The 13,601-nt window shown below is 37.6% G+C and overlaps 1 protein-coding gene across 2 annotated transcripts in view; it reads right to left on the reverse strand.

Moving 5' to 3' along the window:
* Positions 1 to 13,601, reverse strand: part of KIAA1328 (KIAA1328 ortholog) — a 170,940-nt gene that overhangs the window by 16,428 nt on the left and 140,911 nt on the right. For both annotated transcript variants that reach the window (XM_068666711.1, XM_068666712.1), the window contains one exon: positions 13,294 to 13,402. In XM_068666711.1, coding sequence (XP_068522812.1) covers positions 13,294 to 13,402 — 109 coding nt within the window. The remainder of the gene's footprint in view (positions 1 to 13,293; positions 13,403 to 13,601) is intronic.

Raw genomic sequence — 13,601 nt, forward strand, 5'->3', positions numbered from 1 at the left:
GGAATAACCCCAGGCACCAGTACATACCTGGGCTGACTGGCTGGAAGATAGCTTTGCAAAGAAGGAACTGGACACTTGTTGCCCTGGTACACACACACACAAAAATTTTAATATTAGCCAGCACAGAAAGCAGCATTGCCAGCATATTGAGGGAGGTGATCCTTCCTCTCTCCCGAGTCCTGGTGGGACAATACATCTGAAGGACCAGACCCAGCGCTGACAGACATAGATGCACTGGAGAGAGGCCAGAGAAAGGCAACGAAGGTGATTACGGGATTGGAGTATCTGACGTGCAAGGGATGCCTGAGAGAGCTGGGACTCAGCCTGGAGCAAAGGCAGCTCAGGGTGATCTCATCATCTATAAATCCTTGGTTAGTGGAGGAAAGGAGACAGAGCCAGGCTCTTCTCAGTGAAAGGATGAGGTAATAGGCACAAATTTAAACACAAGAAATTCCATTCAAACGTAAGAAAGAAAGCTTTCTGACTGTGAGGGTGGTTAAACACTGGCACAGGTTGCCAGAAGGTTGTGGAGTGTGCATCCTTGGAGAAATTCAAAACCTGACTGGACACGTCCTGAATAACTGGCTCTAGTTGACCCTGCTGTGAGCAAGGGGTTGCATTAGGTGACCTCCAGAGGTTTGTTCCAACCTCAGCCATTCGGTGACTGGCTGGGGTGTTTTCTCTTCATGAACATATTGAACCTCACTAACAGTACATGGCAAAATCCCAAGGACTCACCATCAAGGATCGGACTCTGATGTGCCCATACAGTTCAGGCATGGTGTTTTAAAGGAAGCTTAAACTGCCAGTGCCTGCAAACTAGAAAGCCCCATAAACCAATGCAAACATTAACCAAAGGCTTCTGCACAGAAGGGTCTGCAATTCAGTAAAATCAGACTAGATGCACGGGAAACATGACGACGTATTTAAACATAGGTCTTCCCTCCCTTTCCCATATACTTTACCAAATTATTTGCATATATTCCTGTACAAATACCTGACAGTGTAGCATACAACCCCATGTGTGTATATATACACACATATATATATGGTGTATATATACATGTATATATTTTTTATTTTTATTTTTTAATAAGAAAGCCATACACAAATGTTAAGAAACTTAATAAAAATATTGTTAGTATCTTCACTTTTAGCTTGCAAATATTTTTCTGGCAGAAATCTCCAGCTAACTTTGCAGCAAGACCTCTCAAAGGAAACAGAACTCTTGCTAACAAAAAAAAAAAAGGAAAGAAAAAAAAAGCACACTACAAAATGAATGTGACCCAGGGACTTACCCTTCTATGCAACAACACGAGCAGAGTGCACAGAGACAGTGAAGTCCGCAGGGCGTGAAATTAAAATTTTCACACAGATACAATGAAGTAATGATACAATGTTACAACCTTGGCACAAAAATCTTCTGGTTTGAGTAAAGTCAATGTCACGTGATGTTACGGTTTGTGCACTGGTAGAAATGGTCTGCTGCTAAAAAGTTCATAACAAAACAGAAGGAGTGAAAGCAAGAAAATTGCATGGATAATTACAATAGGTCTATACATTCTAGTGATCTAGACGTTCCTTAAGATGCTCATCACAGCAGTATCCAGTTGTCACTGCAGGCTGAGTTAAGAAAGAACACTTCTCTTTCACGCCTCGAAATCTAGGAGCTGAGATGCCATTAGGAGATAGGAAAAAGACAACTGAAAGAGATTTGAGCTTGGCAAGGAAGGGGGAGGGAGAGGACATCTCTTATTAGATCAGTTTGCTGCCTGTGAATGAGGTGGATATGCAGGTTCCAAATTCCAAGCATACGGGTAGGAGTAGGGATGCACAGAGCAATTAACAGAGTCAGGCAGAAGCTGGGATGAGCAGCATCTGGAGCATTGTTAAAGTCCTTCTAGGAATTGTTTCACCTCTTACAGTAAAATGGGGAAGTGGCACTGGAACAGCATAGGCTCATCAGAAAGGACAAGGTCATTGCAACGAAAACGGAGCTTGCAAAATTCCCCAGTAGATCCATGTGCAGGGGCATGGACACAAGTTCAAGAGCTTGCTACATCTGACCTGAGACTTGCAAAGCAATATATAAACTGCTCCCCTTATACCACAAATACACCTACACATTTCATCACTGAATTATCAGATAATCTGCATGGAGCAGAAAGCATTTCATTTCTAAGAATATGAAAAAGTCAGCAAACTCATAAATCATAAAGCTGCTTGTCCATTATGATGTTTCACAGATACCTGATAAACTGACAGATGTGCGTGCATTCTACAAAATATATTTATAGGTCTGAACTGTTGGGAAAAAATCTGAATTCAGCACTACTGCTCATCTCAAAGCAGGTTTTCATGATCAGAGGCACAGAAGTTATACACAAAAGTCCTATTGGCAATGCAAGTGGTGTGTGCCACTCGCCCTTCAGGAAATGTAACAGAAAAAGTCAGTCTAACAGTGCAAAGGTCGTTCCTTACATGGCATGTTTCCCACCCTACTGATCCACGACAGTACGCACAGAGAAACATACAGCCAAATGTGACTTAATAAAATCTTGAAGTCTTCAGCTTATTAATTTTTTTTTTTTAATTTTTCTCATTTCATTCCAGTGATTTCATTAGGTTAGACTTCTTCATCTTTATTAAAAAATAATCAGAACTGAAATGTTTCAATAAACCCAATTTCTGTTTTAAGTAGTAAAAGATGATTCAATGCAGATGAAGCAAAAATGAAAGTTAAAAGTACAATGGCAATAGAGGCTTTGGGAATCTCCTTTAAAAGATTTTAAATACATAAATTATATATTAGTACTCTAAAATGTCTTTTTTGTTGTTGTTATTATTATTACAGAAAAAGAACTTGAAAAAGCAATTTTTTTCCCACTATGTTCTCCAGCTGTACATATCAAACCAAATCCTTTAAAGCTTATGGTTAGGATGAACCACAGGAGAAAAACAACACTTAAGGCGCCTCTACTAAAACAGATAACTTTGTACAGGACAGAAAACAGAGAGAGTATTATGTTCAGTAAAAGGCTTAATTTTCCATTATGCTTTCAAATTATTTCTCCTGAACACATTCAGACTGTAAGAAATAATTCAGCTTTTTTTCTTGCAGAGGGTCATAAATAAAGTACAACCTCATAAAAAAAAAACACGAAACACATATATGACCCCAAATTACTTTGGAGTTAGAAACAAGTCGTACCAAGAAATTTGTATGCTAAACATAATTGGTATCTATAAAGAAATGGTGTATCATCTGAAATGAAAAACAATCAAAGCAAACCCCAAATGCTTTAAGATTATCTAAAAGTTGAGGAGATAACTTCATTGCTCCAGTGACAGCCTGCCACAAAGCAAAAATTACCAATATCTAATAGCATGAATTTTTGAAAAGGAAATCTGTAATGGGAAGAGAATAAAAGTCACACCTTACAGTAGAAATTGATGCATTCAGCTTGAACAAAGATCTGTAGATTGACATTAACAATCTCCTTGCTATGGAGCTTGCTATGGGACTAGGAGTTTGACTTGATGATTCTTGTGGGTCCCTTCCAAGTCAGGATATTCTACAATTCCATACCCCATCAACTCTAAGTTGATTCTACCCCATCAACTCAAACCTCTATCAGAAAGTGGAAGGTATGCTACGTGATTCAAGGTCCCCAGTAGTAATGATGGAAAGCCTACAAAACTAAAATGTATTAAACAGTTCAGTATTATATTACACTGAATCACTGCCATTACTTTCCCTACCTATATATGGAAAAATACCACAGTTATTTCATTACACTACCCATGAAACTTCACAGTCTGAGTCTTCTGTTATTATGTCCTGTCCTACTGTAATTCCACTTAACCCCCTGGTCTAATTCCAGATACATAACATTACGAGCTTGTGACTTAAGCCCAAATATTGGGATTTTCTACATTTTTAACAAGGACATTGAAGAGATGAAGATGGGATGGTTGGACCAGATGATCTTGGAGGTCTTTTCCAACCTTGATGATTCTACAGTTACTTAAATATCATTTGTAATATTATGGATGACTTTAGCTTAAAAGCTATAAATACTAGACAAAACCTCAATGATACAGTCTTGGAGTAGGTAAACAACACAGTTACAACAAGATGTCAGGAGATAGGCTAGCTAATCCTTAGGCCTCTATCTAAATGTTGTACACTCTGTATGTGCCATTTTCACAATTCTGTCTGATACCTGCTGGTTTATCCAGTAGACAAGATAACAAAGAATTGTTCCTTACTTATTTTCTCCATTTAACTTTTGATTTTATAAACTTCTAAGGTCTCTCTAACATAGTCCAACTTTTCCAAGCTGAAGAGTCCTAGTTGGTTGGGTTCCACACTTGAGTCATGCAACTGACAGTTCAGATGTTACCACTAAAGAGCAACAGCAAACATTTCAAACTTAGATTCAGCATCTCTGCGGAGCAAAAATCCACTACAGCAGTCTTTCACTTCAGAAATGGACACAACATAAAAATGAGGAACTTTGTTAAAGAGAATGTAAAAGGACAGTCCAAAGGGTAAAAGCACTTATAAATGGCATGCATTTGTTTAATAGTCATGCTGGGTCTTCAGAAAAGGACACATAGCCTATGAAGGCAGACTTCAGAAAGCTGAAACAGAGTCATACTACTTAAGCAGAACAGCAAACTATACAGTTATATCCAGTCAGGTCCAAATAAGGAAAATACCAAAGAACAAATTCTGAGAAATTAATACAGAAGGAAAAAATAATAATAAAAAGCACAGTAAAGCCCAGCCAAATATTAAGGGTTACCTTGAGAAAAACATAGGGTCTACTAACAAATCCTACTTTAAATACATAATAAAAGAGAAAGTCTGAGTATCAGTCAAAGCCAAGAAGGAGCATCTAAGGATGATAAGACCATAGCAGAAAAGGTCAATGAGTTGACACATACTCACCATGAAGTTTCTGATGCCAAAGAGGACAAGGTGGAAGACTTATCCCAAGTTGAAGTTGAAGTATCATGTAAGTATATTACAGATTAAATTAACAGAATGAACAATAATAAGCTGCTGGAATCAGCTGGTACTCAAACTTCTGAAGGAGCTCTGAAGCTATGAAATAGCTGAACTATGAACTGTAATGCATAACTAATTGCCTAAAACTGCCTCGGTTCTGAGGCAGTGAAAATTGGCAAATGTAAAGTTTCTTTTTAAAAGGATCTGGAGTGACACACCAACCTACAGATGAAGAACTCTGATGTTTAGAACAAGCAGATTGGTAGTAATTATGATAAAGAAACAAATTCATAATGCAAACTTGACACATTGGTGAAAAGTATTAATTAAAAGTCATAATCCATTAGAAACCTCTACTGGATTTGTAAAACTGTTATGCATCTGGAAAAGAAAAATACAGTTTACATAGTTTACCTGTAGTTCCAAAAGCTTTTCAACAAATCTGTCACCAAAGATTCAAAAGTTTCCATAAACTAAGAGGAAAATCCATTAATGGATAGATAACTGGTTAAAAGACAGGAAATAAAGAAAGAACATTAAAATTGGTCTGCTGTAAAGTGGCCAGGGAGGTCACCAATGGAGCCTCAAAGAAATCTGTTAGGGCCTGAACTCTTTAATGCATTCATAAGCGGTCTAGAGAAAGGACAAATAATGAGATGACATTCACTGCTGATACTATGCTATTCATGGTAGTAAAAACAAGAGCAGGAGGTCTTCATTGAGGCAGAGAATTAGAGTATCATGAAGGAGAAAAAAGGTACATTAAAAACTAGTCCTGGAAATGGGGCAAATCTAATGGTATAAAGTGCTGGCTAATGTCCTTAAGTGACAGTGGCAAGACTTTCTTTTGTAAGTAGGCAACTCATCAGCTGGAAATAATTGAGAAGACAGGGCTGTGTCTGTCTGCTGAGACCATCTTCCAATGCACACAACATTTAACTATTACAGATGGGAGATGATGAGATGACTGGTGCAAAGCCTTGCTCAGACCTCACTGCAGTATCCTGATTGACTATGTTCAACTTACAGGGTGTCACTTTAAAGAAATAAATAAATAAGAGAGAATTCTTCAAAGCAGCGACAACTCTTGATTCCATCCAGATTTCCCTCACCACAGTTTTTACTGAACACATTATCACAAGTTTGTGTTCCACTGAGGAAGATGCTGTATGCTTGCAATCACACGTGCACTCCCTCTCCCAGAGTTCTCAGTAACTAAGCCCTTTGATTTATAACACAAGTATTAAAATTGTATTAATAATCAAGGCACTGACCATGCAGCACACAGGTTAACCCTGCATTTGCCTCCAATTCATAATCAACACGTGAATGACAAACAACTTATTTTTAGTTCCACATACTCAGCTACACAAGGAATAAGATGTCAGTGTGTGTTACTCCAGGCTTATTTTACAGTCCACAGGAAGACAGGCATCACCAAAAGGTGATTTAGCTGATCCTAAAATAAGTCATCGACCATAAAAGGACCTGAGGGTAAGTAGCTCAGTTGTCTCAAGATAAGCAAGATGAATTCCACCCTAACTACACTAGCATCACAGTTAATCATCGTTATTACGTGGACTAACCAAGCACGGAGATTCACTGTGCCAGGATCCTGCCCTGAAGAGTTTACAGCCTGAAATTCCAGGCAGGCAAAGGAGAGAGAGAAAGGGGAATACATTAACACATAAACAATGTGGTGGAAGTATGACAAAGTCATATTTGTGGAGAATGGCTTCTTAAAGTAAGATGCGATGATTCTGTATATATTATTACTCAATTCCTCCCAAGGAGAAGGAACACAGAAGTGACTACAGTGCTAGGAAGAGAACCATGCAGAACTGTTCATTACAGAATCATGAAGAGAGGAACCAAGACTGGTCTTAATTTGTCAAGCTCTGTAGAAACTGCCATGACAGCAATTCCAGGAAAATGTTTAAAAACTACAATGCAGTGCTCAGACTACCAGTGGAGGGAAGAAAAAAAAAAAGTCAAAAGGTTTTTTTTTTTGACAAAGGGGCAAAGCAAAGCACAGCAGGAACCTGAAAATAGAGGGTATTCTGAGACTAAGTCTTCAATGCTGTGATTACAAGTACAAATGAGAATCACATCCAATGAAGATTTAACAAGGTATTTGAGAACCTGCAAAAGCAGTGGGGAAAAAAAAAAAAAAAGTAATTAAGATAACAATGAAAATGATGGTAAGAAACAGACTTAAGGAGTTAAGTCAGCTTCATAATATGATTTGTAGTCTATTTTCCTTTGCTTATTATTACTTTCAAACTACAATCAACTTATTGTCATACCACTGAATGATGTAAACCTTGCCAACTACTTCAAAACTGACACGTTTTCTGTTGCACTGAACATTCCCAGAAGACATTTCCCCTCATTTTAATACAAAATCCTGTCAGATCCACATAGCTGAATAAAAAAATGTGTAAAGAATATGTAGCTGTAATAGACCTCCCCCAACTAGTCAACTTTGGAATAAAAGACGATCAAAAAAGACTCAAAGATCCAGTGCTAGATTAATGCAAATATCTGCCTGTTTGCAAGTGTACTTTTTGATTAAACTGGCATACATCAAGTACAATTAGAAAGGTTATTTATAACTAAGAAATACATAATTCTGCATTTTAATGAGGGTGACAATTACAGCCAACAGTTGCTAATTAACATTAATCCTTTTGCACTGCAAGTCAGAATTTCCCAATATGATTTTCATTGTCAGCAATGGACACACCAAAACTGTTATCACAAAGCAGCTATTAGGCAGGCTGCTTTGACACAAATAGGTGTTCCTGTTACACACAGTAAAGAGAAAGAATCTGATGATGTCTTAAATTTGATAACCTCAGATGTAAATACAGAATGTCATTTCAAAATTTACTTGATATCTACCATGTGAAATATAATCAAGGCTTATCATTTTCATGGCTGAACCCAATTCAAAGTTTCCCAAGAGTCAAGCTGCACAGGTGAAATCTGATTTCAACACAAGCTTGAAATCTCCCATTGTTAAATTTGGTTTTGATCCCCGTCCTGGGTTCACATCTGCATTTCACATTTGAGACTTCAAAGCTTTTAGTAGTCATAGCAGAACAACATAGATAAGGACCAGTGTTTGTCCTTTTTGCTCAGCTTCTGATGCCAAATTCTGGAGCAAGGGCTAAAGATACGAATGACTACTATAAATTGATTTGTTACTGTAGCATATCCGTATTTCAATTTTTTCTTATATAGAGTATTAAGAAAAAAATATATTTTAAAAATGAAACCTGAATTTTAAGTCCCAATTTTCCAAAATTGCTCTAATGTATTTCTATACTTTGATTAAACATTTCTCTGTAAATACATGCCTATAATGACAACCGTTGACCTTCTTGAACACTTCTTTTATTGATGGTCACGATCTTCTAAAAGAGATGATTTAGATATTATATGTATGTATTTTGAGAGGAGAAATTACCCCTGTTTTAGCCTCTCAGCCATGGTCTTTTCAGAAAGAAGCACCAGAAACCTATCTGTCAGTCTCTTCATACTGATCTTTAGCAGGAAAAGAGACCTGGTCCAAACACCATCGAATGCACAATATCATAATACAGCCAGTAAATAAAGCCTCTAGAAGAGTGCTGAGGTGCTCACCAGCTGGGTCAGGCAATTGGAGTGGGATCAATGTTAGATGTAAGTAAATGAGAAGGCAGAAAAGGAGAATTGTGAGCAGTAAGCAAAGAAACCTATAATGCACTTCTTACAAAGTGCTGTAAATTTCACATTTATTTTGTAAGTATGAGATAGATGGGTTATTTCTACATACAGAGGTGCCCAACTAAAATCAAGATAAGTGATATTAATGTCCTATGGTCAGTATTATTGAACCTCGAAAGCAATAAACTATGAGTCGATAAATATTACATTTGCAACATAGTTAACATTCTTCTACTGTCTCTGGCACTTATTACACATTGTAACCGCAAGTCTACAATACATTATTCATATTTGGGGTGTCACTGAGTGATGGATTGCTGTAAGAGAGGCTGTCCTTTAAATAAATCAACAAATAAAAATGCAAATGTTAACATTTTCAGCCACAACTTTTTCCATCTTGAATAGGGAATGAAAATTTCACATTATATCGACAGCCAGCAGAGAGAACAATTAACAACCTACACTGTGAATAAGAGAGATTAATTTGCCAACGTCTGGTTTTATCACTTGCATATGGAACTATATTGGACTTTTTGTGCTGCTGGTTCTCTCAGGGAGTAGACAAAACTTGTGTCTCCTATCATGTTCATCACCTAACGCACTACCCCGCTCCAAACACATCCTTAATTCCTTTAAGTGCTCAAAAGTTAGATCTGGAATGGAAGTTTTGTCTTCCCTGTCCTCCTTTTGAATCTCAAATCATGTCTTATTCTAAGGGGAAAAATAATCTATTTCTTTGGCTCTGCTTGCTTAGACAATACAGGAGAAGAAACTTCATGGTATTGTCTTAAGAGCTGAACAACATTTAAGCACCCAAAACATGCAGAGCTGAGAGATGTAAGTAAAGCAAAAGATTAAGCCTCATCACTGTTGTATTTCCTAATATTCAGCATAACAGATCTGCTCTACACTATTCCAGTGTGCATTATTAAGTATACAATTCTGCACGTTGTATTTTACTTCAGATATTAATTTGCTTAAAAGTCCCTGAATACACATTCACCTGAGATGTGCTGGGCAATTGGGTAAATAGTTTTGTTTTAAAAATGTCCCTAAACACAAATTTACACAATACAATCTGTTTATAAGAACTCCAACAGGCCACTGTAGCCTAACAGATAATAATATAGCTCAAATATAGTATTCATATTGCAGGAACTTCTAAATCACTTATTTTAATGGCTAAAAGAAACTTCACTTCAAGACAATGCATTCAGCTAGCATTAAAGCTCTGATTTAAAACTGCAACAAGAAAACACAGGCTTAATGCTGAAATCCCAGACTATCACTCAATCCCTTAATTTACCTAACTGTTCTTAAATTCACTTCGTAGATGCCCAAAGTGAAGAATGTTACAGGAGAATTATCTGTTTCCATGGTGAGCAGAACAACCTTTGCCTGTGTCTTTTTAAGTGCTTGATTATCCGCAGTGTTATAGGACATACTGTGCCAAACTCGACGGTACAACTGTTTCTACGTGGGGAGAGCCTGACAGTTGTACCAGGGTTATAATCAAATTAAATGGTCTTTCACAATGCACAATTTACAACACTTTTTTATTTTAAAGCGTAACTTCATATTTTGATTTAGAACAGCTTCATTTTTGTTGTGCAACACAATCCATGTTTTGCTGAAATCATTACCTGATGATACCTAAGGTAAAATCTAGTTTATACAAAAACTTTTCATTACTAAATGGAAGCATACAAATGCTGCTACTTCCCTCTTCCACCTCCCTTCCAGCTCACAGACAAAAAAAGCAGAGCCTTGCTTCTAGGAAAACAACGGTTATGAAGAAGATTTCCCTGGTCACCAAAAAGGCGATATTTTAGGTAGTCAGAGGGCCGATGCTTTAAGAGTAAGGAACAGAACTTACTCTTCCGAGTCTGAATCTTGCCTGTGATTGTTTTCCAAATATATCAGCTTTGATCTAGATAAACAAGCACATGGAGTAAAAAAGCTTTCCAGACCTGCTGTGAACATAATTCCAAGGGGCTCATGCAGGTGTAGACACTTGGCTTAACAACACTGGATAACCAAACATGTAATGCTTGGCTGCATTATGAAAAACAGCCATAGGCAAGCATAAAAGCATGATGGGCAAACAAATTCACTATTAGACTAACTCAGGATGCCAGAAAAAGAAGCATTTTTCTTTCAGAGATAGCACTGAGATGACCTTGTGCACATTCATTCTGAAAGTCTGGTCCTTCTACAGGTGTAGCACTAAGAATCTCAAAGCACACACCTTTTCCTTCTCAGGACACGCTTCTTGTCCCAGAGGTGATTCACGGAGAGAGAAAAAGTAGCACTGCTGCGATTCCTCCTGACGCAGGAGGTAGCTGTAACACATGCTGAAGCCTCCATTGAGCCCTGCCAAGAAAGGCTATCAAGCCAACACATCTTCTACCTGCCATGCCTGCTTATCCAGCCAGCCCTCCCAGAAGCTGAGTGAGCACCCTAAAGCCTTGTGCTGGCAGGGAGCTTCTGTCACTTTCCAACACCTTCTCCCTGGCAGGCTTTCCATTGCTGCTACTGCCGAGTGCCAGGGCTTGTGCTAGTTAAAGCTGGCACAAACATGAGTTGAATCTAGTCCTATAAATTTAAATAGTCAAAAGTAATTAGATTTACATGTACTGCCGAATAAATAAATTTGTTCTTAGGCTTGGGCTTTGTGCTGCAAGTTTCCGTCCCATGCCAACTGTTGTGGTTAAGCTGTTAACCCACCCCCCCCATCACAGATTATAACGAACATGCTGACAAACCCTAACTTTAGTGGCACAAAAGCAGCAATAATTCTCAATATTGATTAATTTAGTTAGTTAAACCTGCAGTCTAAGCTTATAACCATTCAGTGATAAATTGAGACTGACCTGCTGCTCAAGCAGGTTTTTTGATGAAGGATAGGATCAGCTTTAGGTCTCCACAGAAATACTTGTCCATTTACCATTTTCAATTAGAGAAGGCCATGAGTAAGGGAAAGCAAAACATGGCTGCTTAAGCTGGTCAATTATACTTACAGCACCAACAGAGAGAAAGCAAGCCAGTGAGAGCGGAAGAGAACACCCCAGAAATACAGGATTTTTCAGAATTTGCCATCAACTGGTGAAATAAAACTTTAAAGATGACAGCTAATCAGACTTGTTACTGATCACTTTATCTGATATGATTTCTAACAGCATATTTCAACAATTATTTTACTCCCCTCTGTGGAAAAGAATGGACCATCAATCCTCTTGAATAAAATTCCTTTTTCTGAGCAGTTGTTGTATGATGTGAATAATTATATCTACTCCTCAGTGCTTGAATAGAATCTTAACTTACCGCTATTAGGTGGTATCAAGCAGTATCTTTACACAGTCCTTATCTGATACTACTGCCTTGCAAAGGTAACCCTTGCTTCTAAGAGAAATGCTGAGGCTGTCTTGTAGTTTCTGTTTGCTTAAACATACAGTTACTTGTGGGAAACAGAGCCCAATCTATCTCACTTCTTAAATCCTCCCAGAATTATCATCTTTTCCTTCAGAACAACAACAAAAAAAGTGTTTCCATAGCAAGTAAGTACAAATTTGTCAATATTGATAGTGATTTTTCACCTATTATATATCGCAAGTTCTCTCAGAAGATAGAAATAAACTGCCAGCTGCTGCCAAGAATACAGGGATGATATCAAGCATACATTTTCCTAGTCCACTGGGCCAAGAAAAGATTAAATCTGACTCAAGCCCTCTCATTCTCCAAGAAACATTTAACTCTTCTTATGAACGGTTGTACAGTCTTGTCATTCCACTGCACAAAGTCATCTAACTAATGGTGTAAAATATAGCAAATTCATACTTTAATCTGCATTTACTCAGTTGCTTAACTAAAGATTTTATTACAATAAAATATGGGATATGATAAAGAAAAGCAAGAATTGTATGCTGTTTTTCTAGGCACTTACCACTAGAATTGTAATCCTGCCCAAAGAAGGCAAGTTGTTTTTAGACTCTTAAGTGTAACAACAATGCTGCTTTCTGTTTCTTCATTGGAGCAGAAGTGATAATGCTGCTTTTCCAGCGCATTTAGTGCAGATATATAGCATAATCAGGAATTGCTGACTTAATGTGATTTTGTTGCTTGTCATTAAACATAAAATAACTCTGGTACAAAACATTTTAAAAGAAATGCCATTTGATAAAATATAGGGGGGTGGACAGGGGGGGAATGGAGTATAGGGGGATTAAAATCTTCAAGTGGATTTAAAGCCTAACATGGGTTAACACCATCCATTCAAATTATTTATAAATGTATTTAATGTGTCAGGACTTGGAACATAAAATACTTTCTATTCAAAATCTAAGTAAAATTAAAATGTTAGAACTTGGCATATTCCCGCTTTTCTTATTCTAACAAGCAATTTAAGGCTTACTATAAATGTCAAAAGGATATGGCAGTTTTTAGCTTATATTATCCATCTTGTGCTAACATGAAATATCATAGAAATTCAGCCACTTCCCCGCATCTAGGAGAATTTGATAGTTGCATTTGCAGAATCTTAAACCAGAGATTACCCAGAAACTTACCGTGAAGTGTCATGCTCGATTGGTGATGTGGCTGTGGTTACAAGCTCTTTGCCTCTGCCTATCAGTCCAGGAGACAAGGCTGCATCCCTCCTAGGTCCTGAAGTTGTCCCTGTGAAACGAAGTGAAGACAAGTCAGATATTAGAGGCTAGTAAATTTGAGGCAGCTATTTCGTGATTCTGCATTATTACAGAACACCAAGACTAAAAGTAGCAATGTTTTTTGGAGTGCTTTATATACAGTTAAGTGGCAATCAAAGAATTAATTATCAGTTGACAGTACTGTGTATAGCATGCATTTCAGGATCATG

The sequence above is a fragment of the Anas acuta genome, chromosome Z (assembly GCF_963932015.1).
Source record: "Anas acuta chromosome Z, bAnaAcu1.1, whole genome shotgun sequence".
NCBI classification, from domain to species: Eukaryota; Metazoa; Chordata; class Aves; order Anseriformes; family Anatidae; genus Anas; species Anas acuta.